The sequence below is a fragment of the Erinaceus europaeus genome, chromosome 20, assembly GCF_950295315.1.
Source record: "Erinaceus europaeus chromosome 20, mEriEur2.1, whole genome shotgun sequence".
In the NCBI taxonomy this organism is placed as follows: Eukaryota; Metazoa; Chordata; class Mammalia; order Eulipotyphla; family Erinaceidae; genus Erinaceus; species Erinaceus europaeus.
The window spans coordinates 12414554-12440617 of record NC_080181.1 but is presented as its reverse complement, the minus strand read 5'-3'; the positions used below and the strand labels follow the sequence as shown (position 1 = coordinate 12440617).

Genomic DNA, 26064 nt, shown 5'->3' with positions numbered 1-26064 from the left:
CACGGCTTTTTAAAAATTTTTTTAAAAATCTTTTAAAAATTACCTTTATTTATTTACCGGATAGAGACATCCAGAAATTGAGAGGGAAGGGGGTGATAGAGAAGGTGAGAGACAGAAGCAGCCCTGCTTCACCACTTGCAAAGCTTTCGCCCTGCAGATGGGGACCGGGGGCTTGAACTCGGGTCCTTGAGCATTGTAACATGTGCACTCAACCAGGTGCTCCACCACCCGGCCCTGGGAACACAGCTTCTGCTTCTGCGGAGGGCAGAGCTGTGAGCAGGCCCCCTCCCCAGGCCTTGGGGACTCACCTGGGCCTGCCTGCTGCCTCCTGCCTGCAGGCTGGGGTGCGAGCCCCCCCCCCACTGCAGCCTCTGACCCCCCTCTCACTTAGCATGCTGGCCACTGTCGCTGCCACAGCAGGCCCTTGGTTCCGAAAACCCGGGACCCTTCATGATGATTTATCTCCAGTGCCCTGAATTAGATTAAAAACACAGCGACAAATTCTCAGAAAGGCAGGCTGATGTGATTATGCCCCACACCGGAGTGCTAGACAAGGGCAATAAGAAGTCGGGTGTCACACAGGCCTGCTTCCTGCTGCCTGTGGAGGGAGAGGCTCATTACTCCTCCCCCAGCTCTGTTTTCCAACGAGGAAGGTGAGTCTTCCTGCCGCTACTTATTATCAGGGGGAGCAATTAGCAGGTGCACAGCCCCCACCTCCTCCTCCCAGGCCCTGGGGATTGAAGGGGAGTCTGGGTACCAGCTGATACCTGCCGAGGAGGCTCAGATCTCCAATGGATGTGAAGAGGACTCAGGCCAATGAGTGAGAATCTTTTTTATTTTTTTTTTAAAAAGATTTTATTTATTAATGAGAAAGATAGGAGGAGAGGGAAAGAACCAGACATCACTCTGGTACATGTGCTGTCAGGGATTGAACTCAGGACCTCATGCTTGAGAGTCCAGTGCTTTATCTACTGTGCCACATCCCAGGCCACTTTTTTTTTTTAAGCATTATTTTATCATTTTGCACCAGAGGAGACCCGAGCAGGATGCCTCAATCCGGGGATGGCACCTGGGCCTCCTGCCCACAGGTCTTTTGCTTTACCACTGAGCCATCTCCCTGTCCGAATAAGGCTTTTCAACTTGAATTTATCTTATGAGAGGGAAACCAGAGTGTCTCTGGGTCATAGGAGTTGGGGGATTGAACCCAGGGCCTCATGCATGCAAACCCATGTTCTACCTGCTGAACTACTGTTCCAATCCTAAATTCATATTTTTTAAGTGATTTAATAATGATCAACAAGACCGTAAGATAAGAGGGGTACAATTCCACACCATTCCCACCACCAGAGTTCCGCATCCCATCCCCTCCATTGGAAGCTTCCCTATTCTTTATCCCTCTGGGGGGATGGACCCAGGCTCATTATAGGGTGCAGAAGGTGGAAGGTCTGGCTTCCCTAATTGCTTCTCTGCTGGACAGGGGCGTTGGCAGGTGGATCCATACCCCCCAGCCTGTTTCTGTCTTTCCGTAGTGGGGCAGTGCTCTGGGGAGGTGAAGTCCCAGAGCACATTGATGAGGTTGACTGCCAAGGGAAGTCAGGTTGGCATCATGGTAGCATCTGCAACATGGTGGCTGAAAAGCATTAAGATATAAAGCAGAACAAATTGCTTAATAATAATCAGGATCCTTATGCTAGTCCTTGCACTTTGTGCCGTGTGCACTTAACCCGCTGTGTTAGCGCCCGGCTCCCGGCAGGGTAGTATTCTATTGAACATATGTCCCATAACTTTTTTTTATGCTTAAAATTTTTTTGATCTTTTTATTTATTTATTGGACAGAGACAGCCAGGAATTGAGATGGAAGGAGGCGACAGAGAGAGAGAGAGAGAGAGAGAGAGAGAGACCTGCAGACCTGCTTCACCACTCGCAAAAATTTCCTCCTGCAGGTGGGGACTGGGGGCTCGAACCTGGGTTCTTGTGTACTCAACTAGGTGCACCACCACCCGGGCCCCTCCCCTAACTTTTTTTAAAAGCCATTTTTTATTTGTGATTAATCGTGGTGACACACTGGGTTAAGCGCACATAGTACAAAGTGCAAGGACCCATGCCAGGATCCCGGTTGGAGCCCCTGGCTCCCCCCCCTCCTTCATTGCTTGTATAGCTTCTCCCCTGCAGGTGAGGACTGGGGGGGGGCTTGATCCTTGCCCATTGTAACAAATGCACTCAGCCCATTGTGCCGCCACCCAGCCAACAGGAGGTTTTCTGAAGCTCGTCACGGGAACAGCTGTAAGCTACTAGACTGTGCAGCCTCCCTGCCCCAGCCGCCTTTTCTCTGTGGTGCTTGGAATGGAAGCCCATGTGTGCTGTGCGCTCTACCTCTGAGCTGGTGAGAGAACTAGGACCTCACTGCCACATGCGGAGAGACTATGGCTCAAACTCGTGACCTCACACACGTGGTTCCTGCACTGTTGCTGCCCGGCTCTTTGACAGTTCAGGGCCAGATAGGAGCTGGCAAGCAGAGAAGGGCTGTCAGCATGGAGTCAGGGCAGTGGTCCCGAGGGGCTTCAGCCTGCCTCCCTGTACCCAGAGGCTCTGGGCATCTCAAGTGTCTGAGGACAGGACCACACAGTAGGGTTTGAAGTCCTCCCCAGGCCTCCCCTGCCAGCCACTGTGGTGAAGAAGTCACTATAAAGCTAGGTCTACAGACCTTTGATTGTGTCTTGCAATGGTTTCCCTTTGGGGTGCAGAAAGCACTAGAAATGAGGGCCAGCTCTGTGCCGGAGCCCCCAGGAAACAGAGGCTGGGTTTCTTCAGGCTCTGCACTGGGCCTTGGGTCCTGGCCTGGTGGGCAGGTGGGCAGGAGGGTGAGAGGGCGGGCCTCCTCATTTTCTGTGTGTCTGCTTCTTCTGAGGCCTCTGTGCATCAGCCCCAGTTGCTGATGCTCATGCTAATTTTTTCCTGTGGGCTGTTTTTGTGAAGGAAGTTTTATTTTGGTAGCCAACAATTTGCCACGAAGAACAGGCCAGTAACAAAAGGAAATAACATGGTTGCTAGCTCCTGGAAGCTTAAAAAAAAAACACATGCAAGGGTCACTTCTTTTTTTGGTTCCTCTGGTGGTCCTGGAAGATTGGGAGGATGAGAATGATCCAGAGGCAGGGTGGTGGCGCCGATGGTTGAGTGCACCTGTTACAATGAGCAAGGACCGCGAGTCGGGCTGTAGCACAGCGGGTTAAGCGCAGGTGGCGCAAAGCACAAGGACCGGTGTAAGGATCCCGGTTCGAACTCCGGCTCCCCACCTGCAGGGGAGTCGCTTCACAGGCGGTGAAGCAGGTCTGCAGGTGTCTGTCTTTCTCTCCTCCTCTCTGTCTTCCCCTCCTCTCTCCATTTCTCTCTGTCCTATCCAACAACGACAACAACAATTATAACTACAACAATAAAACAACAAGGGCAACAAAAGGGTATAAATAAATAAAATAAATATTAAAAAAGAGTTAAATATCAGAAAAAAAAATACTTAAAAAAAAATGAGCAAGGACCCAGGTTCCAGCCCCTGATCCGCACCTATAGGGGGGAGAGCCTTGCAATTTGTGAAGCAGGGCTGCAGGTCTCTCTCTCTCTCTCTGTGTGCGTCTCCCTCTACCTTCTCGATTTCTGGCTGTCTCTATCCAATAAATAAAGATAATGAAAGCAATTGAAAAGAGAGAGAGAGAGGAAGCGAGAGAGAAAATGATCATCAGGCTCACTTCAAGCCAGATATCGTGAGGCACAGGAAGGTGAAGTGATGGTCCCACCGACACAAATAGGGCTGGCAGGGACTGAGGCCACCCATGGCTGACTCGCCGCCCTTACTATAACTTTCAGCTCTTTAAAACGCGGAGGTCGGATAGCCAGTTGGTTCCTGAACAACATGAGTTTGCACTGTGTGGGCTCGCTCTCAGGTTTTCTTGGAAACAGACGGCAGAAGGACTTAAGCGTGTGGCAAGCATGGTCACGGGCTTGTGAATGCTGTTTCTCTTCCTTGTGATTGAAAAAAAAAATTTTATTTTGGGCTGCGTGGTGGCACACCGGGTTACGTGCACATGGTGCAGAGCATAGGGAACGGCGTAAGGGTCCCGGCTCCCCACCTGCGGGGGGTCACTTCACAAGCAGTGAAGCAGGTCTGTAGGTGTCTGTCTCTTCCCCTCTTCTCTCGGTTTCTCTCTGTCCTATCCAACAGCAGCTACAACATAACAACGTCATCAACAACGACAACAACAAAAATGGAAAAATGGCCTCCAGGAGCAGTGGAATCATGGTGCAGGCACTGAGTCCCAGAGATAACCCTGGAGGCAAAATATATATTATTATCTTTATCTATTGAATGGAGACAGCCAGAAATTGAGAGGGGAGGGAGGTGATAGGGAGATAGACAGAGAGACAGCTGCAGCCCTGCTTCACCACTCGTGAAGTTTTCCCCCTGCAGGTGGGGACCAGGGGGCTCAAACCTGGCTCCTTATGCATTGTAACTTACTCTCAACCAGGTGAGCCACCATCCGACCCCCCTTGTGATGTTTTTAAAAATTGTATTTATTTATTAGTGAGAGAGAGAGAGAGAGAGAGAGAGAGAGAGAGAGAACCAGAGCATCATTCTAGCTCATGCAGTGCAGGGTGGGGATCAAACTTGGGTTCTCACACTTGAGGGTCTAACACTTTCTCCACTGCACTGCCTCCCAGGTTCTTGTGGTGCTCTTAATAATGGATTCTCCTGGCTAGCTGATATGATTGTAAGAACACAGCATACAGTACACGTCACATGCAAAATCTGTGAACTGACTTTGCTGTTGCTGAAGTTTCTAACCAGCACAGGCTGTTAGCAGGTCGCTTTGGGGGGAGTGAAGAGTATTGCAGGGGTCTGAGGCTGTGGGTGGCAGGTTGGGGTGAGGTGGGCTCTCCTTCTTTCCTGCCTGCCTGCCTGCCTGCCTTCTTTTCTTACTGGATAGAGACAGAAGTTGAGAGGGGAGGGGAGGATAGAGAAAGAGACAGAGAGACACCTGCAGCCCTGCTTTGCCACTTGTGGAGCTTTCCCCTTGCAGGTGGGGACCAGGGACTTGAACCTGTGTCCTTGTGCATTGTGACATGTGCTCAACCAGGTGCACCATCGCCCGGTCCTCTGGATTAGGCACTTCTAATCCTGACATTGTTCAAGGGTCAGCTGCCACTCTTTGGCTCCATTAACTTATAACTTTTAATTTTTATTATTATTATTGTTATTATTATTTAAATTTACTTATTAGAGAAAGAGAACCAGAGCATCACTCCAGCACGTGTGATGCCAGGGATCAAACTCAGGACCTCATGCTTGAGAGTCTGATGCCTGTCCCACTGCACCACCCATGGCCTCCCCTCTCTTGCTTTTTTGTTGTGGTGCTGATGCCTCACACACACGTGATTCCAATGGTTCTGGACTGAGTTTTTCATTCTTGTTTTATTTCAGAGAGGAGAGCCACTGAGAGTGGAGGGAGGTACCTCACAGTCCCACTCCACCATCCCTGGAGTTTTTCTCCTCTGTGCCAAGGTGCTGAGACTCAAACCCAGGGCCTTTCACATAGCCAGGGGGCCTTCTAGAACCGGGGGAGCTAACTCTTCCTCCACAGTGAGTCAGCTAGTCAGTCAGTCAGTCTGTCTTGAGAGACAAGCTTCTCTGACCTACTGTACTGATGGTACAAGTCAGTGACAGTGGGATCCTCGCTGTGGCAGAGAGAAGAGCCAAGTCGTGCTGGGCAGACGACTACAAGCTCTCTGCTGCCCAAGTGCTAAATCTGGGCTGTTCTGCCTCCATTTCCCGCCCTGTGAAATGGGTGCCATGCCACGGCTGCTGAACTCTGAGGTGAGACATCCACTATGGAGTGGGTGAGCCCAGGCTTCTCAGGACGGCTCAGCGGGGAGCTCTTAAACCAGGTCTCAGCTCTCCCCACGAGGTGGTTCATCCAGGGAGAAGATAATGAACCTTCTAAATATAGTGAGAACAGAGCCGGAAAAGGAGATGCTGGGGGGAGAGTGGTTTGCACACCTGGCATATAGGTCACATTGGAGCAAGGCTGAGGGCTGAGCAGCCCTTGTTATTCTTGGGCCTCGCTAAGAGTCTATCTTGGGTTTCTGGTATTATTATTATTATTATTATTATTATTATTGGGTAGAGACAGAGAGAAGTTGAGAGGGGAGGAGGAGGGAGAGGGAGAGAGACAGAGAGACACCTGTAGACCTTCTTCACCACTCATGAAGTTTTCCCCTTGTAGGTGGGGACCAGGGGCTTGAACCTGCGTCCTTGCGCACTTAACCAGGTGCACCACCGCCTGGCTTCTGTCTTGGGTTTCTTCAGGCCTGTCTAGGACTTGGAGGGGGTGGGTATTGGTCCTTGTGGAAGGACAGGGTATTTGTTTTAAACTTTATTTTTTAATTCTTAATTTTAATGACAGAGAGATGTGGAGAGAAAATACACACACACACACACACACAGAGAGAGAGAGAGACTAGAGCACTGCTCAATATCAGCTTTATGGTGGTGCTAGGGATTGAACCTGGGACCTCAGAGCCTCAAGCATGAGAGTCTTTCACATGACCACTATGCTGTTTCCCCTGTCTTGTTCACTTTAAACTTCACCAGAGAATTCCAGAAATGTGTCTTGGTCTTGTAGAGAAACAGCCCTGGCTGCCCTGACTGTCCCCCTGGCCAACTGTGGAAAGGGTTGGAGGGCTGTGCCTGTGGCTCTGCAATTGCTGCCTAAGATACTTAGAGGACACACACGCACACACACTTGCACACACGCGCACGCGCACACACACACACACACACACACACACACACACACACACACACCCCTCGTGGCTGCAGGTTTAACTACACACACACATGCACACCCCTCGTGGCTGCAGGTTTAGCTACACGCGCACGCGCATACACACACACGCACACATGCACACCCCTCGTGGCTGCAGGTTTAGCTGCACGCGCACACACACACACGCACACATGCACACCCCTCGTGGCTGCAGGTTTAGCTACACACGCACGCAGGCACACACACACCTCTCGTGGCTGCAGGTTTAGCTACACACACACAAACACACACACACCTCTCTCTCTCTCATGGCTGCAGGTTTAGCTACACACACACACACACACACACACACACACACCTCTCTCTCTCTCTCTCTCTCTCTCTCTCTCTCTCTCTGCTGCAGGTTTAGCTTGACCAGAGGGAGGTGATAATGGGAGCAGGGATCCTAAGTCCTGAGGCCACACTTAAGAAGGGTAGTTTATTTATTTTGTAGATAGAGGCAGGGGGTGGGGGTGGGGGGGTGGGGGAGACAGACAGACACTGACCACAGCACAGAAGCTTTCTCCAGTGCTTAGGGCGGGGCTGGAACCTGGGTGGCACACATGGTAGAGCAGCACACTACCTGACTTAGCGTGGAGCGAGAGTCCCCCCCCCCCTTCTCGAAGGCCCCCTCCTGGCCATGTGGAAGGCCCTGGGACGAGAGCACTGCTCAGCTCTGGCTTATGGTGGTGCTAGGCATTGAACCTGGGACCTCAGAGCCTCAGGAGAGACCTATTTTGCTAGGCCAAAGTGTAGCATTCTGTTTTTTTTTTCTCCCATTTAATGTGTTTAGTTTCTTGTCCTCTTTCTCCTCCTCTTCCTCCTCCTTCTTCTCCCATTCCCTCCTCCTCCTCCTTTTCTTTTACATAGAAATAGAGAAGCTGGGCAGAGGGTAGATAGCATAATGGTTATGCAAACAGACTCTCATACCTGAGGCTCCAAAGTCTTAGGTTCAATCCCCTGCACCACCATAAGCCAGAACTGAACAGTGCTCTGGTTAAAAAAAAAAGAGAGAGAGAGAGAAGGTGTGTAAAAGAAAGGGAGAGAGAGAGGGAGAGGGAGAGGGGGAGGGGGAGAGGGAGGGAGGAACTACAAGTACCAAGGCTTCCTTCAGTCCAGTGGAGACCGGGCTTGAACCTGGGCATATGGCCCAACATCAGAGAGTAGTACTATTCTTTAGAGAGAGGAGTTTTTCTTTTCTTTTTTTTTTTTTAAATATTTATTTATTCTCTTTTTTGTTGTCTTTGTTTTTTATTGTTGTAGTTATTATTGTTGTTGTCATTGATGTTGTCATTGTTGGATAGGACAGAGAGAAATGGAGAGAGGAGGGGAAGACAGAGGGGGAGAGAAAGACAGACACCTGCAGACCTGCTTCACCGCCTGTGAAGCGACTCCCCTGCAGGTAAAGAGCCAGGGGCTCCAACCAGGATCTTTACGCCGGTCCTTGCGCTTTGCACCACCTGCACTTAACCCACTGCGCTACCACCCGACTCCCAGAGAGAGAGAGAGAGAGAGAGAGAGAGAGAGAGAGAGGAGTTTTAGCTGGTATGGACTGAGATACGCACAAGCCACAGGGACCTCTCCCCCTCTGTCTTCCCCTACTCTCTCAATTTCTGACTGTCTCTGTTCAATAAATAAAAATAATAAAAATTAAATAATAATAACAAAAAAAAAGGGAAAGAAACCCAAAGCACCAGGCGGTGGTGCACCTGGTTAAGTGTTCGTATCGCAGTATGCAAGGATCGAGTTTCAAGCCCCTGGTCCCTTCCTGCGGAGGCAAAGCTTCACAAGTGGTGAAGTCAAGAAACCTGAAGGTATAATGGTCCCTGGACTTTAGTTAGAGGGCCACCGGGTCAGTGGCTCTGGGTAGGGGGTCTCATGCAGGATCACTGGAACCCAAAGGGAGTTGACCCTGGGCAGCTCAGAATCTCTGCTGGACACTCTGTGGGTTGTGTTCAAGATGAGCGTGAACTGCCTCCCAGATCCCATTACCTGCTTCTCCAGAGGGGCCCCGAGAGCCGGGCCAGGAGGGGGGAAGGGTGTTCGCATGCAGGGGTGCGGTTATGACTGACTGCACATCAAGGTTATGTTCTTGGGGAAAACCAAGTTGATCTGGAAGCTGGAGGAAGTGCCCCAGGCCCGAGGGCCAGCGAAGGGACAGGCCTAACATGGAAGGCCGGTGTGGGGGAGACTCGCTGGGGAGAGAAAATCACTGGACTCTGATTCTGTATCCTTTTTTTAAAAAAAAATTTATTTATTTATTTTCCCTTTTGTTGCCCTTTAATTGTTGTTGTAGTTATTGTTGTTATTGATGTTGTTGTTGTTGGATAGGACAGAGAGAAATGGAGAGAGGAGGGGAAGACAGAGAGGGGGAGAGAAAGATAGACACCTGCAGACCTGCTTCACCGCCTGTGAAGCGACTCCCCTGCAGGTGGGGAGCCGGAGGCTGGAACCGGGATCCTTATGCCGGTCCTTGTGCTTTGCGCCCCGTGCACTCAACCCGCTGTGCTACCACCCGACTCCCTTCTGTGCTCTTTTTAAAAGCAATTGATCTCTTGGTTGCTGAGAATTCATTCTTATTTAGCGGCGCCTTGGTGATAGGCAGGATTTATATGCAGGAGGCCCTGAGCTCCATCCCCAGAGGCCCTGTGTCCATGTGCTAGAGTGGTGCTCTGCTTCTCTCTCCTGCTTACTAACTATCTCTGCCGAATAGAAAGTATTTATTTATTTATTGTTTTTACTAAACCACTGCTCAGCTCTGACTTGTGGTGGTGTTGGGGATTGAACTTGGAGCCTCAGAGCCTCAGGTGTGAAATTTGTTTGCATAATCATTATGCTGTTTCCCCGGCATTAAGTGGTCCGGGAGGTGGCGCAGTGGATAAAGCATTGGACTTTCAAGAATGAGATCCCGAATTCAATCCTCGGTAGTTCATATACCAGAGTGATGTCTGGTTCTTTCTCTTCTCGTTTCTCATTAATAAGTCAATAAAATCTTTAAAAAGAGCAAAAAAAGAGCATTGAAAAATAAAAGGTTTTATTTACTCTCTGCTCATCTCTGGTACTTGGCTGTGTCAGGGCTTGAACCTGGGACCTCCCTCTGGCATGCAGGTCCTGTGCTCTGACGCTCTGTGCCGTCGCGGGGCTGCTGACTGCAGTGCCAGCCTGGGCCTGGGCTCTCTTGTCTGCTTCCCTGGAGAGCCAGTGTGGCCTCTCCCCATCTTGTCTCCCACTTGGGGAGGTGGAGGCAGGCCTGGAGACCAGGAGGTGGAGGAGGAGGAGAGCCCAGGGGCCTGAACGGCCATGTTGGCACTGGCCTCTCCCGCTGCCCTGCCCACCGCTGCCTGTCGGGGCTTGTGCCTTGGGACACTGGCACCTGGCGGCTGGCCCCCCAGCCACACCCCGAGCCCCCAGGAGTGACCAGGCTGAGGGAGCCTGCTGGCCCCAGGACAAGCCCTTTCTTGTCCTGGTGTTTTTCCTTCCCGCCAGGCTGCCCTTTTGTGATCTCCCCGGAGGAATACCAGAGAAGCTAGTAAAAAGCCACTTTGTAAGAGGTGTTTCACCAAGCTGGCCTTCTAGGCAGCCTGGGCTGAGGGAGAGGAGCCCTGGGCTCTCCTGATGAGTGGCCTTTGTGCCGGCCCCCTCCCCTCAGGGCTACTCCTTGTCTGTCCTGTCCTTTTATCCCATCTCACACCCTGCTGCAAAAAGAAAGACTCCAGCAAGTTGTGTTCAAGATCCCTTTCCCAGCTCTGCAGCCTGCTAGGAAGATGGCTTTGACACCATCTTTTTTTTTTAATTGCCACAGGGTTATCACTGTGGATCAGCGCCAGCACTATGAACTCACCACTCCAGGCAGCCATTTTTTTCTCCTTTATTTAGTTTTTATTTATTTATTTTTTATTCTTTGATAGGACAGAGAGAAATTGAGACTGGAGGGGGAGATAGGGAGAGAGTCAGATGCTTTTATGTTAGACACCATTTGTGAAGCTTCACCCCTGCAGGTGGGGACCGGGGGCTTGAACCCGGGTCCTTGCACATGATAATGTGCACCACAGCCCGGCCCCTGATGCCATCTTCGGGGACATTCAGGCTGAAGGTTGGGGGCCTACTCACCCCAGCCTCCGTGCGGCATCCTCCCCTGCTGGGGACTCGGGCTGTCTGTCCACTGCCCTCTGCCTCTAGGGCCACGGAGATGTGAGGGCGCATGTGCTCAGTCTGAATCCCCCTGGTGCACCCGTGCTGCTGTGCTCCCATCTCACAGATGCTTCTAGATGGCTCCTGGGGGCTGGAAGGAGAGAGGGGAGAAAGAAGGCTGGAGTCGGGCTTTCTCCGGTCATATTCTCTGCCCAGTTTTTTCCTACCTTCCCCCACCCCCCTCTTGGATTGTCACTGGGGCGTCACCACTCAGGGCTGACATTTCCAGATAGAAAGAGGGAGACAGAGAGGGAAAGGCAACACAGCACCGAACCTTCCCTGAACCTTCCTTGAGGGCGGCCTTGAACCTGGGTCCTGTGAACAGAAAGCAGGTGCACTGTCTGAGTGAGCTTAGAGGTTTACTTATTGACTCACTTAAAAAATTCTTTTTTCTTTTCTATTTGTTTATTTATTTATTTTCCCTTTTGTTGCCCTTGTTGTTGTTTTTTCATTGTTGTTGTAGTTATTGTTATTGATGTCATCGTTGTTGGATAGGACAGAGAGAAATGGAGAGAGGAGGGGAAGACAGAGAGGGGGAGAGAAAGATAGACCCCTGCAGACCTGCTTCACCACCTGTGAAGTGACCCCCCCTGCAGGTGAGGAGCCGGGGGCTTGAACCAGGATTCTTATGCCGGTCCTTGCGCTTTGTGCCACAAGCGCATAACCCACTGAGCTACCACCCGACTCCCATTTTTTTTTTTTTTTTTTTTACCAGAGCACTGATCAGCTCTGGTTTAAGGTGGTACAGGGGATTGAACCTGGGACTTCGAAGCCTCTGCTATCTACCCTTGCCGTTGATTCACTTTTTATTTTATTTACCTATTTATTTATTTTTGCCTCTGAGGTTATTGCTGGGGCTCGGTGGCTGCACTACGAATCCACTGCTCCTGGAAGCCATTTGTCCCATTTTGTCACCCTTGTTGTTGTTGGATAGGACAGAGAGAAATGGAGAGAGGAGGGGAAGACAGAGAAGGGGAAAGAAAGACAGACACCTGCAGACCTGCTTCACTTCCTGTGATGCGACTCCCCTGCAGGTGGGGAGCCGGGGGCTCGAACTGGGATCCTTTCATGCCATGTGCACTTAACCCAGTGTGCTACCGTCTAGACCCCCCTAACGTTCCTTCTTGGGGAGTTGTGTCTGGTGGGGTCTGCATGAGGTGAATAGGCTGCAGATGTAAGGGCTGGCATCTTTGCCAAATGGCAGGGAGGAGGAAGAGGAGAAGGAAGTAGAGGAGACAGAGGAGGAGGAGGAATAGTGTTGGTCTGTGGGAGCCGTCCTGCCGTCACTCCTGCTGCTCATTCCTGTCTGCTCTCTTGCAGGTCAGCCTGAATGACTCCCACAATCAGATGGTGGTGCACTGGGCTGGAGAGAAGAGCAACGTGATCGTGGCCTTAGCCCGAGACAGTCTGGCCTTGGCGCGGCCCAGGAGTAGTGACGTAAGTGTGCCTGTCCCAGGCCTCCTCCACGCTGCCAGCGTGCTCTGCCCTGCCCTGCTGTGCCGGGCGTTCCTGCCAACGGGATTCCCAGGGCACTGGGCAAGGGGAGGGATTGTGTGGTCCACAGGGAAGGCTCTGGAACACTGCACCTCTGCCGTGCTGCTGCGCACAGGGTGACTCAGTGTCCTCTGCACATCCCTGGGATGTGCCGTTGCTTTGCTGGAGGGACAGGACACCGCTGGAATGCTGGGATCTGCCCTTAGACACCAGAAGGGCAGAACTGCTGCCCGCAGAGCAGCCCAGAGGACCTCACTGGCCTTTCCCAGATGTGGTTTCTCCTGCCCTTGTATAGCTGGTTAGCTTGGAGAGTGTGTTTTTTTTTTTTCTTTTTCATTTTCTTAGATTTCTTTATCTGTTAATTGAGGTGGGGGTGAGAGGTGACCAGAACATCATTCTTACACGAGTTGCACTCAGGACATCATGCTTTATCCACAGTACCACATCTTTATAGTCTCGTGTGTGTGTGCATGCGTGTGCGTGTGTGCATGCGTGTGCGTGTGTGCATGTGTGCGTGCGTGCGTGCGTGCGTGTGTGTGTGTGTGTGTGTGTGTGTGTATGAGAGAGAGAGATGCTGAGGATTGAACCCAGGGCCCCAGACAAGCGAAACAAACGTTCTACAACTGAATTGTACTCCTGGCTCTGACAGTTTAGCTGTTATTTAGTTTTATTTATTTATTTTATTTTTGAGAGAGAGAAACACCAGAGCACTGCCCAGCTCTGGCTTATGGTGGTGCAGGGGAATGAACCTGGGACTTCGGAGCCTCAGGCTTGAGAGTCTCTTTGCATAATCATTATGCTATCTAACCCCCCCCCCCCATTTTAATTTTTTTAACCAGAGCCCTGCTCAGCTCTTGCTTATAATGATGCTGGGGAGTGAACCTGAGACCTCCTAGCTTCAGGCATGAAAGTCTCTTCACATTGCCATTATGCTATCTCCCACGTCCAAGGCATTATTTACTTGTTTTTTTTAAAGACATAATTATTTAGGGGGTCGGGTGGTAGTGCAGTGGGTTAAGACATAATTATTTAGAGAGAGAGAGAGGGAGGGAGGAAGAGGAGGAATAGCTAGAATATCACTCTGGCTTGGGAGTGACTCATGCTTATAAGTTCTGCTTCCTGCCACTGAGCCAGCTCCTTGTCAGCTAGTTTATGTACCTTGATAATGTGAGAACAGGAGCTGCAAACCCAAAGGCTTTTGAGAGGCCAGACACACACACACACACACACACACACACACACACACACACACACACACATACCCTTTTTTATCTTGAAGTGTCTGTCCCTCTGGGTCACTATGTCCTTTCTGCATTTTGGACAGTGATACAAACTCAAGAAACAGCTACCCACCCGTGTTTGATTGCAATGTGCTGATGGTGACTGACGTTTGGTCATGGTGACCAGGAGACACCGGGAAGGAGAAGGGGCATTGGTGAACTGGAGCAGAAATGCTTCTGAGTGAGGGGCTGTCACGGACTCTCACTGCTGCTGGCCACGTGAGAGGCAGGGCCCCGAGTAACCTTATCTTCCTATATCTCAAGAGTCTGTGGGGGCCTGGGCTTCACGTGAGGTGAATTCTGCAAGCTTACAGGTCATGCCTCAATCAAAAAAAGTTTTCTTTGAACCCAGGGAGTTCAGCGTTGCTGAAGCTTGCTCCACACTTCCCCTGGGGAGTGGGGGGGCAGCCCTGCCTCGGGATGACCACGGGGGAGGGGTGGGGGGTGGCCTGGGCTGCACGTCTGTCTTGATGGGGAATGCCAGCCACTGGAATTCCACTTTTCTGTAGAGAGTGAGCTTTGGTGTCTGTGAATCTGTTTCTTGAGGTTGTGCCAGGTCACATCATTGGTTTTGGGAGGTGTGTTGTAGTCGTGCCGTTTTGTGGGCGATGTCAGAGAACAGGGGTCCAGCTGTGCGGCTCCAGCGTGGACCTGGACCTCCAGTGGACCTGCTCAGCCTTGACCTTGGTCCTAAGGACACCCGTGTAACTCTGGAGGGCCTGCTTGGTCCCTTTGAGGGTCCTATGGGTGCAGCCACCATCTGGGCTACATGTGCTGGCCAGAGAGGACAGAAGGGCAGCTGTGATGGTGTGATGGTGGGTAGCTTGGCCCAGGTGGAGGACAAGGGGCCTCCAATGGCCTCCAGCTGGTCTAGGTGTAGAGGTTGAATGGGCTCCGTCAGACTAGGGCAGGGACTTTGAGTTTGACCTGAGCACACTGCAGTCAGGACCCACTGGCACAGGCTGGTGAGCTTGTGGGCACTTGTGCTCCTGCGCCTGTCCTGGAACACCTGAGGGTCTGGGAGGAGGCCCAGTGTGGAGAGTCTCCTTAGAGCTTTACGTATTTAAAAAAAGCGCCTTTGCCCAGGAACCCTCCTGCACTGCTGGTGGGAATGTAAATTGGTCCCAACCCCTGTGGAGAACAGTCTGGAGAACTCTCAGAAGGCTAGAAATGGACCTACCCTATGATCCTGCAATTCCTCTCCTGGGGATAGATCCTAAGGAACCCAACACATCCGAAAAGATCTGTGTGCACATATGTTCTTGGCAGCACAATGTGTAATAGCCCAAACCTGGAAGCAACCCAGGTGTCCAACAACAGATGAGTGGCTGAGTAGGTTGTGGTCTATATACACAATGGAATACTACTCAGCTGTAAAAAATGATGACTTCACCTTCTTCACCCTGTCTTGGATGGGACTTGAAGGAATCCTGTGAAGTGCTATGAGCCAGAAAAAGAAGGCTGAGTATGGGATGCTCTCACTTGAAACAGAAGTTGAGAAATAAGGGCAGAAGGAAAAACAAAGGAGAACTTGAGCTGGGCTGGGTGCACCGCGTCAAAGTACAGGACTCTGGGCGGGGGCGGGGGTGGCTGGTGGTGGTGGTGTGGGGGTTGGGGGTTCAGGTCCTGGTGCGTGATGGTGGGGGGAGACCTCGGTGGAGAGAGAGTGTGTGTGTGTGTGTGTGTGTGCATGAGTGTGAGTTTATTGCATTTTAAAAATTTTATTTTTTAAATATTTATTTATTCCCTTTTGTTGCCCTTGTTGTTTTATCATTATTGCTGTGTTTATTATTATTATTGTTGTTATTGATGTCATCAATAGGACAGAGAGAAATGGAGAGAAGAGGGGAAGACAGAGAGGGGGAGAGAAAGACAGACACCTGCAGACCTGCTTCACCGCCTGTGAAGTGACTCCCCTGCAGGTGGGGAGCCGGGGACTTGAACTGGGATCCATACGCTGGTCCTTGCGCTTTGTGTCACATGGGCTTAACCCACCGTGCTACCGCCAACTCCCGAGTTAATTGCTCCTGCAGGGGAGAAGCTATACAAGCAATGAAGGAGGGGGGGAGCCAGGGGCTCCTGCTTATGGTGATGCCAGGAATTGAGGCTGGGGTCTCTTCCCCCCTCCTCCCCCTCTTCCCCCTCTTCTCCCTCTTCCCACCAGGAGCTGTGGAATCATCCACATTGAGGCACTAAGCCCCAATGACTTGGGGCAACCTCTCCAGTTTGCAACCTGCTAGTAAACACACACACACACACACACACACACACACACACACACACACACACACACACCTGGCAGTGTCTAGATTTCTTTATATTTCACTCATAAATCTGGTTTGGTTTCATAAGGAGCTCTAAGTATATGTGGGTAGCTATATTTGTATGTATTTGTGAAATGCTGGAAGGGAGGGAGAGAGGAAGGTTGAGGGGGCATCTTTGTTAGCACCTACTAGGTTTGGTTTTGTGAAACCAAAGACTGAATACTATCTCAAAGACAAGTTGGCAGAGTCTTGGAAAGAGGTGTGTCTGTAGATGGGAAATGAAGCTGGACTGTTCTTAGAGGAGGCAATGGAAGGAGGACAGCGGAAGAGCCAGACAGTTATGCTCCTTTAAAAGTAGAGTTTTGGGAGTCGGGCGGTAGCGCAGAGGGCTAAGCGCACCTGGTGCGAAGTGCAAAGACCGGCATAAGGATCCCAGTTTGAGCCCCGGCTCCCCACCTCCTGGGGAGTCACTTCACAGGCGGTGAAGCAGGTCTGCAGGTGTCTGTCTTTCTTTCCTCTTCTCTGTCTTCCCCATCTCTTTCCATTTCTCTCTGTCCTATTCAACAACGACAACATCAATAATAACAACAACAACGATAAACAACAAGAGCAATGAAAGGGAAAAAACAGCCTCCAGGAGCAGGTGGATCCATAGTGCAGGCACCGAGCCCCAGCAATAACCCTTGAGGCAAAAATAAACAAGCAAATAAATATAAAAGCAGAGTCTTAATGAAATATCACCATGAGTTGCTCACCAAGCTCAAAGTACTATCTTCATTATTTGTTAAGAGAAATTACTTAGAGGTCAAGGATGCAGTTCAGCAAGAGAGCATGTGTGAGATCCTAGGTTCAATTCTTGCAACATCTTGTGAGGTCCTTAGCCTGGGTTTTACCTCATACATGGCAGGAAAACTGAAAGGATTTAGAAGATAAAAAAAGGGGGGGGGGGCTTGAACCTTGGTCCTTGAGCACTGCCTTGGGGTGCTTAACCAGGTGTGCCACCACCTGGCCCCAAAATGCTTCTATTTAATTCAAGGATAAAACCAAGAACAACAATAACAACAACAAGGTGTAGGGGGTCAGGCGGTAGCACAGCGGGTTAAGTGCACATGGCGCAAAGCGCAAGGGACTAACATAAGGATCCTGGTTGGAGCCCTTGGCTTAATGGGGTGCACCACCACCCAGCTCCCTCCCTGTCCTTCTCCCACTCTCTCTTTTAAAAATAAACTTTTATTCACACTCAGTGAATGATAGATGCTTTTGTGTTATGAATCCACCTCTCTTGGCAGCCATTTTTTCCTTTTTTTTTTCTTTGTAATTTTTATTAGCTAGGACAGAAAGGAATTGAGAGAGGATGGGGAAATAGAGAGAGAGAAAGATAGACACCTGCAGACCTGTTTCACCACTCACTTGTGAAGCGGACCCCATGCTTCATGGGGATAGAGGGGCCTTGAACCCGGGTCCTTGAGCTTGGTGATGCATGCACTTAACCGGGTGCGCCCCCACTAGGCCCCAGGTCTTTGTTATCTGTATGGTGGAAATAACTACTTGCTCATTCCCCTTCCTTTGATTCATACGGAGCAGTCACTTCCCTGCACCCATTCAGGTAGCCAGAGAAGAGAAAGGGGAGACGGACTCTGAGGTTCTGAAGACAAGTGAGGAAGCAGCCCACAGCCTGTTAGCCTGCTGCCAACTTGTCATTCTGTTTGTACCTCTCTGGCCTGAGTCTGGGGGTGGTGAAGCTCTCTGTGGGTGTGTTTGTCTGCTGGCCTGGACTTTGGGTCTCAGCTGCTTTCATGGCCTTGCTGTGCCTTCCATAGCTGGGCACATGTTGCGTCTAAGTGTCCGTGTTCACAGCCTTTCTCCCTCTGAGACGCAGCTATTGGCGGGGCCTTTGGAGTCTTCTGAGCTGGGTGTCCAGTAGATGCTGAACAATGTGCTCTCCACTCCCTGTGCCTTGCTGCTGCAGCACCCGGCTCTCAAATATCTGCATGTTCATGTGGTGGAGGTGAAGTGGCCACCACTGCCTCTTCCTCTTCCTCCTCCTCTTTTTTTCTCAAAGCACTGCTCAGCTCCGGCTTTTTTGGTAGCTCGGAGGATTGAACCTGGGACTTTGGAGCCTCAGTGATGCGAGTCTCTTTGCATAACCATTATGCTGTCTACTTCTGCCCTTGAAATGGCTTCTCACACACACACACACACACACACACACACACACACACACACACACACACACACACACACACACACACACACACTTAAATCTTGACCACTTTCTGACTATGCCACTTTGATGGAATTGGGATCATCAAAACTGAGTCCAGTTGTTTCATTCTAAATATATTTTTTCCATTATAAAAAAAAGAAAAAAAGCACAAGTATTTGCATGTTTACATGCTAATTGTGTCTAAAGGCCACGTCTTCTATTGGGCTGTGTGTGTGTGTGTGTGTGTGTGTGGTAATGTTAGTAACCGACCCAGGGTTTCATACCTGCAAAGTATGTGTTCACTGCATAGCATTCCTGTTCCCTAAAGACCATGTCTCTCTCTCTGTCTGTTTCTCTCTTCTCCTCTGTGTGTGTTGCCTCAGATCTTACATGACTGACGTAAATCCCTGGGCACACACTTGCCTTTGAAATCAGCGAACCGTGAGGGCAATGCTCCTTCTGGAGTTAGTCCAGGAAGTTGTCATTCTTTTTTCCCCCAATATTTATTTATTTATTCCCTTTTGTTGCCCTTGTTGTTTTTTTATTGTTGTAGTTATTATTGTTATTGATGTCGTCATTGTTGGATAGGACAGAGAGAAATGGAGAGAGGAGGGGAAGACAGAGAGGGGGAGAGAAAGACAGACACCTGCAGACCTGCTTCACCACCTGTGAAGCAACTCCCCTGCAGGTGGGGAGCCAGGGGCTTGAACTGGGATCCTTATGCCGGTCCTTGTGCTTTGCGCCAGGTGTGCTTAACCCGCTGCGCTACCACCTGACTCCCAGAAGTTGTCATTCTTCTTGGAACGCATCTGTCATGTCTCTTGAATGATCACCTCAGTCATCACGGAGGACTGTCAATATCACATTCACCTGCCAGGCTTGTTTCTAACCACTGATGATTCCTTGTGTCCCCACTGCAGAGGCTGCAGAGTCTAGGTGCAGGCTCTCCACAGCCTCCCCCCACCCTCCCTTACCTGCGGTGCGAGGGCTCTCAGGTCTTTGGCTTCAGAGGGGGAGGCCCCGAGTGGGAATCTCAGGCTATCTCTGACGTCCTCTGTTACTCTGGCAAGTGATGGATGGCAGAGGTTTCTGTCCCCTTACCTGCCGAGTGACCGTGACGGTCGCACTCGCCTGTGGAGTGGTGGTGAGAGCCAGGAGCTTGATCCTTTGAGAGGTTGGTGTGGTGCATACCTGGTCCCTCATCAGTGCTGCAAGAATGACCTTGCTCCCATGTTTAAAAAATTTTTTTATCTAGGGGGCGGGGCGGTGGCGCAGCGGGTTAAGCGCACATGGCACCAAGTGCAAGGACCGGCATAAGGATCCCGGTTCGAGCCCCCGGCTCCCCACCTGCAGGGGAGTCGCTTCACAGGCGGTGAAGCAGGTCTGCAGGTGTCTGTCTTTCTCTCCTCCTCTCTGTCTTCCCCTCCTCTCTCTATTTCTCTCTGTCCTATCCAGTAACGACAGCAATAATAACAACAATAATAACAATGATAAACAACAAGGGCAACAAAAGGAAAGCAATAGCTTCCAGGAGCAGTGGATTCGTGGTGCAGGTGCCGAGCTTCAGGTACCTGGAGGCAAAAACAAACAAAAAAAAATTATCCATTTGATAGAAACAGAAACCGAGATGGAAGGGGGAGATAGGGAGAGAGAGAGACACCAGCAACTCTGCTTCACCACTGGTGAAGCCTCTTCCCTGCAGGGTCGGGCCAGGGGCTTGAACCTGGGTCCTCGCACACTAAGTATGTGTGCTCAGCTGAGGGCACCGGTGTTCCCATGCTTTGTTCCTGTGTTTTCTGGAAGTGGGAGAGAGTAAATACTGCTGGCCAATGTTGCTCTGGCCCTTCCTTAGAATGTCCCAAACTACAGACTCAAGAAATACATGTACTGGGGAGGATTGTGGTACCATATGTAACCTGTGCATTTCCAGAAGATTTATTTATTTATCAGGGGAGAGAGGGAGAGGGAGAAGGAGGGACAGGGAGAGGGAGAGGGAGAGGAAGGGAGAGGGAGAGCAAGGGAGAGGGAGAGGGAGAGGGAAGGAGAGAGAGAGAGAGAGAGAAAGAGAGAGAGAGAGAGAACACCAGAGCATTAGGCTGACATTTGCAGTGCTGGGATTGAACCTTGGGGTCTCATGACTATAAATCATGTGTTTCAGTACTGCCTCTCCTGACTCTAAGCAATTTTTCGTTTTCATTTTTGACTACAGGGTTATCATTAGGGCTCAGTGCTGGCACTGTGAATCCACTACTCCTGGAGGCCATTCCCCTGCATTTTCTTGGATAGGACAGAGAGAAATTGAGAGAGGAGGGGGAGATAGAGAGAGGGAGAGAAAGATAGACATCTGCAGATCTGCTTTGCCGTTTGTGAAGCGTCCCCTCTGCAGGTGGGGAGCCGGAGCTTGAACCCAGATCCTTGAGCTTAGTACTATGTGCACTTAACCGGGCGCACCACCGCCCAGCCCCCTAGTGCATGTATTACCGAGACAGAAGGAGGAAAAGAGAGGAGGAGGAGGGAGGGAGAGCCAGACTGCCCCATCTGGCACATGTGATGCTGGAGTTCAAGCCAGGGACCTGACACTCACAAGAGCAGTGAGTGCTGTTCCCAGGGGCACCTCCTGCCTTCAGAGCAGCCCGTCTCTTTCCTTTTTCTTTTTGTGGGCTACTACACAAAGACATGTGGGCTTTCCTCCTTTCACCCCTAGAATGCTAGAAGAGCAGAACTTCCCAGCAGAGGGCTGCAGGATTTCATTACCTCTCGGGGGCATCCCAGCAGATGGTGAAAGCAATCCCGGCTCCGTTGTCCCCCGACGACCACATGTCCGGCCTCTGGCTGCGGTTTGTGAACTGCTTAAGCAGCCCTGGTGTGATCTGCTCATCCTCACCCTCACCTCCACCCCTCCCTCACCCCCTTCGGGGTCTTGTCTCGGCCTCAGCAAAGAGGTCTGTGTGTTCTGCAGCTCAGTGGCCCCCTGTCCTGGGGGACAGACAGACTCAGTGTCCGGTCCTCCTCTGGGCACCTTTCACATCTGTGGCCTTTGAGGCTCGAGGTGGTGGTGGTGGGGGACAGGAAGCAATGAGGCTGAGCGACAGCCTGCCTGCCCCTCCTCACAGCTCGCTCTCCTCTCTCTCTCTCTCTCTCCTCCCCTGCAGGTGTACGTGTCTTACGACTACGGAAAGTCCTTCAGGAAGATCTCGGAGCAACTGAACTTCGGCCCGGGGAACAGCAGCGAGGCCGTCATCGCCCAGTTCTACCACAGCCCCGTGGACAACAAGCGGGTGAGGGTGTCCTGGGACTTGGAGACCATGACCTTCTGGGGGCGGACTGAGAGCTGGGCTCGGCCAGCCTTCTTTGTAGCAGGGCTGGCAGCCAGAACCATTCTCTGCCAGCTGGAGAGTCTCAGGGTGGAATCTTGCGTATCCAACCAGCCAGACACGGGCAAGGCCAGGTGTGCAGACGGACACTCCACCGGCTCACGGTGGGCTTGCTGGCCTCCCATCTGACAACGGCACCGGCTTGATGGGAGTCTCCTGTGCTGTGCAGACGTGCCCTCTAGTGCGCACACTCAGTGCTGTGCAGGCCCCCCCCCTCCCACACACACACACACACACACACACACACACACACACACACACACACACACACAGGGAAGGACATCAAGGCTGCAGCTCTCTGTGCCTTTGGTTTGTTTTCCCAGCTGGCCTGGGGGCTGTGTTTCTGCAGCAGGACCCTGTGGTTTAATCTGGAGGGAGCTAGAGCTGTGGCTGGAGATTGCTCTGGGCCGGGTGAGGGCGGGCCAGGGTAGGGTGGCCCCGAGGCTCTCCTGTACGGCAGTGGCCTTAGCCCCTGCTGTATCTGCTCCCTTTCTTCCCCCCTCTCTGCAGAGCCTGAGGACGAAGCGGAAGCTGCTACTCTTGGCTTTTCCAGAAGGAAACCAGAGAGCAACCCCCCCCCCCCCCCCGTGCCCACCATCGCCCCTCAGTGCTGACTTATCAGTTGCCTGAGGCCTGAGAGCTGGGGCTATATTCAAAATATTTAGCCTCCTGCAGTGGTGCCTACTGGGGAGGAGCAAGGCCTCTCCTAATCCAGGATTCTGGATTAACCTTGCATTTGCTGGCTTCCAGGGAGGTGGGAAGGGGCCCAGCCCTGGGGCTGTGTGTGTGTGTGTGTGTGTGTGTGTGTGTGTGTGTGGCTTTCCTTTGCAGTCAAGGGTACGGGAGCAGGTGTGTTATTGAGCCACTGGAGGAGCAGCTGTTCGGGGTCTTTCCTGTCCCTCTGTTTGCCTTGCCCAAGGGGGGCTCCCAGTGGAGACAGCTCTAACAGGCTTCCTCTTGCTGCCTGCTTACAGGGTAACCACAGCGTTTCCTTTGCTTCTGTCAGACCGGTGTTGGAAGGTATTGTCTGTGCAGACAGGGCTACAGGGCCCCCCTTCCTCTGCACGGTGGGCAGGCAGGCAGGCAGGTTCTGGGGTGCAGGCAGCCTCTTAAGACCCAGGGAGGAGCAGGCTAGCTGAACTGTTGTGTGCACCCACCATCTCCCAAGTCCCAGAAACACAGGCATTGGCCACTTGGTATTAGAGTGTAGCCCTCTCTACTGTAGTTCTGTATTTTAGAAGGTTTTCTATTTGTTTTTGAGAGAGAGAGGCAGAGAGACACAAGCACCATCAGCTGTGTCCCAGGCAGTGACGGGAACAGCACCCACGACATCAGGGATGCAAATCCTGTGGGCTTCCACTCAGTGCCCCCTACTGTCTTTACCTTGTCTTGTCACAGATCTAAGTCTTGCCAAGGCGGCCTTGAGCGCGCTGGGCTGACCCTCTGTGGAGTCCCCCCTGCAGCGCTGCCGGCCCCCTCTCCTCACTCCCTTCCCACCAAAGCTCTCCCCCCACCTCCCTTCCCTTGGGCTCTGCCTCCCTTCCTGCTTGTGGGAAGCAGCTGCCAGGCTGCAGAAGTGAGTGGTCAGAAAGACAGGAAAGAATCTGTTAGGGGCTTGCAGTGGTGGTAGTGGGGAGGGGGAGGTGTTCAGGGCAGGGGGATCTTGAGGGGCTTTGGCTACAGCTGGTCTGGAAGAGCAGAGCGGGGCCATGGTGTTGGGGTGAAAGGAAGCGCCACCCCCTGAGGGGCTGGAGCAGAGTTCTGAGGGCCTGGAGTCCGTCTCCACTGCAGGATCCTGCCTTGTGATTGCCACAGAGCCCTGCCAGCTGCCCTGGGTCTAGGACTAGCTTCGAGGGCATCGTCTTCCCCACTGAGTGTCTGCACACTGCTCAGGAAGTGACTTTCTTTTTTTTTTTAATTTTTATATTTATTTATTTATTCCCTTTTGTTGTTGTTTTTTTAATATTTTATTTAATTTATTTATTCCCTTTTGTTGCCCTTGTTGTTTTCCTTTTGTTGTTTTATTGTTGTAGTTATTATTGATGTCATCGTTGTTGGATAGGACAGAGAGAAATGGAGAGAGGAGGGGAAGACAGAGGGGGAGAGAAAGACAGACACCTGCAGACCTGCTTCACTGCCTGTGAAGCGACTCCCCTGCAGGTGGGGAGCCAGGGGCTCAAACTGGGATCCTTATGCCTGTCCTTGTGCTTTGCGCCACCTGCACTTAACCCGCTGCGCTACCGCCCAACTCCCAGGAAGTGACTTTCAGCACTGTGTTCTCTTTCACTCCTCTGCCAGGGAGGCAGTTAGTTGTCCTGGAGCCAAACCACTTCCTGAGAAGCATCCCCCCCCCAACCCACACGGGCCTGACTGGGTTGGGGCCCCCCCACAGTGTGACTCTCAGAGGTCACAGAAGGGCCACATGGAAGTCTGAGGGCCTGCAAGCCTGGGGAGGAGGGGGACAGGGCCTCAGGACAGGGCTTGGCCTTATGATGGAGCAGCTGTGACCTTTCACATTTGGGGTGGGTTCAGGCCTCTACCTTCCAGCTGCCCTCTGACTGGCCTGTAGCCCCCAGCTGGGAATCACAGCGTCTGGCCCAGCATCTGGAAGTGAGTGCTCTTGGGAATTTTTAGCTGTTATTGTCAGCTAAACAGAAATAAGTCCAAAGCTTCAAGGGTTAGGAGGCTGTTCTGTTGGTTGGTCAGTCTTTGTCTCTCCCCTCCCTCTTAATTTCTCTCTTCTATCCAATAAATAAATATTTTAAAAAATCAGTATGTGCTCAGGATCTTAGAAGAAAAAGATATCCTATGACCAAGTGTACTTTTTTAAAAAAAAAATTTTTCTTTATTGGGGGAGTAATGGTTTATAGTTGACAGTAAATACAGTAGTTTGTGTATGCATAACATCTCCCAGTTTCCCACATAACAGCACAACCCCCACTAGGTCCTCTACCATCCTGGTCTAGGACCTGAACCCTCCTCACCACACACCCCAGAGTCTTACTCTGGTGCAATACACCAACTCCAGTCTCAGTTCTGCTTAGTGTTTTCTGATCTTGTTTTTCAACTTCTGCCTGAGAGTGAGATCATCCCATATTCATCCTTCTGTTTCTGACTTATTTCACTTAACATGAATTTTTCAAGGTCCATCCAAGATGGGCTGAAAACGGTGAAGTCACCATTTTTCGTAGCTGAGTAGTATTCCATTGTGTATATAGACCACAACTTGCTCAGCCACTCATCTGTTGTTGGACACCTGGACTGCAAGTGTATGGTTTTTACAATCTCTAATGTGAAACTGTAGGAAGCCATGGAGTAGGTTTCTGGAGAAATCTTCTTAAACTGAGAACATTCCCTTCACTAAGAACCAAGGGGACTTTGGAGCAGGAGGATGGGCTAAGCCATTCCCAGGGAATAGTTTGGTGCCTGCAGTGATGATGGTCTGCTCAGGATCTCCAGTGCTCTTAAGGCAGACACTTGCTTCCTGTCCTCTCTCTCTTTGCAAAGCACTCAGCCACTCATTAGTGATAGATTCAACTCCATGTTGGAAAGCCAGGCTGTGTGTTGACAGGGCTCAGAGCTGGAAGCTGATGGTGTCTGATGTGCTCCACGAGGGAGTGTGTCCTTGGGCAGGACCCATTTGGGGTCTGGGCTCTTAGGATTTCAGCGACCAGTTGTGTCTTGGAGCTGGGTTCTCTGCCCCTCTCCTTGTGTTTCTGGCAGAGTCAGGCCAAGAGAGAGAGAGAGACACAGAGACACAGAGACAGAGAGAGACTGTGTGCCATCTTCTGGGAGTAGGAGCTGCCCGGCATCTCTCATATGCTCATGGGGTTCTGTCTGTGCCCTCTCCCTTCTGGCCCAGTCCAAGGCTAGCCTCGAACCCCAGCTGTGTTTTTTCTCCCCGTCTTAGTGCCAAAGTGTAACCTGCCTAGTCCTGGAATGTGGTTTTCCTCCCCATGGATCTCGCTTGCCTGCCCATCAAAGTCCCAGCTATTCTGCAGACACATTTCCCAGTCCCCAACTGGAACCAGATCTAGCCTGTGCTTTTGCAGGACTCTGGCTATGGTATCTTTCTTCTTTAAAGACTTCTGTATGGAGAGAGAGACAGAGACAGAGACAGACAGACAGAAAGACACACACACACACACACACACACACACACACACACACACACACACACACACACGTGTGCGCCGGGTGGTGGCAGACCTGATTGAATGCACGTTTTACGATGCCCAGGGTCCCCCGTTCAAGCCCTCAGTCCCTACCTGCAGGGGGAAAGTTTTGCTAATGGTGAAGCAGGGCTGCAGGAGTCTCAATTTCTTTCCCTCTGTCTCTCCCCTCCTGTCAGTTTTTGGTTTTCTCTATCTATTAAATAAACAAAGATAATAAAAAAAATAG

General features: G+C 51.3%; 1 protein-coding gene across 1 annotated transcript in view; it reads left to right on the top strand.

Annotated features, from left to right (window-relative positions):
• The window catches only part of SORL1 (sortilin related receptor 1), a 219383-nt gene that overhangs the window by 16107 nt on the left and 177212 nt on the right, over positions 1–26064 (top strand). Inside the window, exons 2-3 of the mRNA XM_060179854.1 lie at positions 12366–12482; positions 21442–21567. Of these exons, the coding sequence (XP_060035837.1) occupies positions 12366–12482; positions 21442–21567 (243 nt within the window). The remainder of the gene's footprint in view (positions 1–12365; positions 12483–21441; positions 21568–26064) is intronic.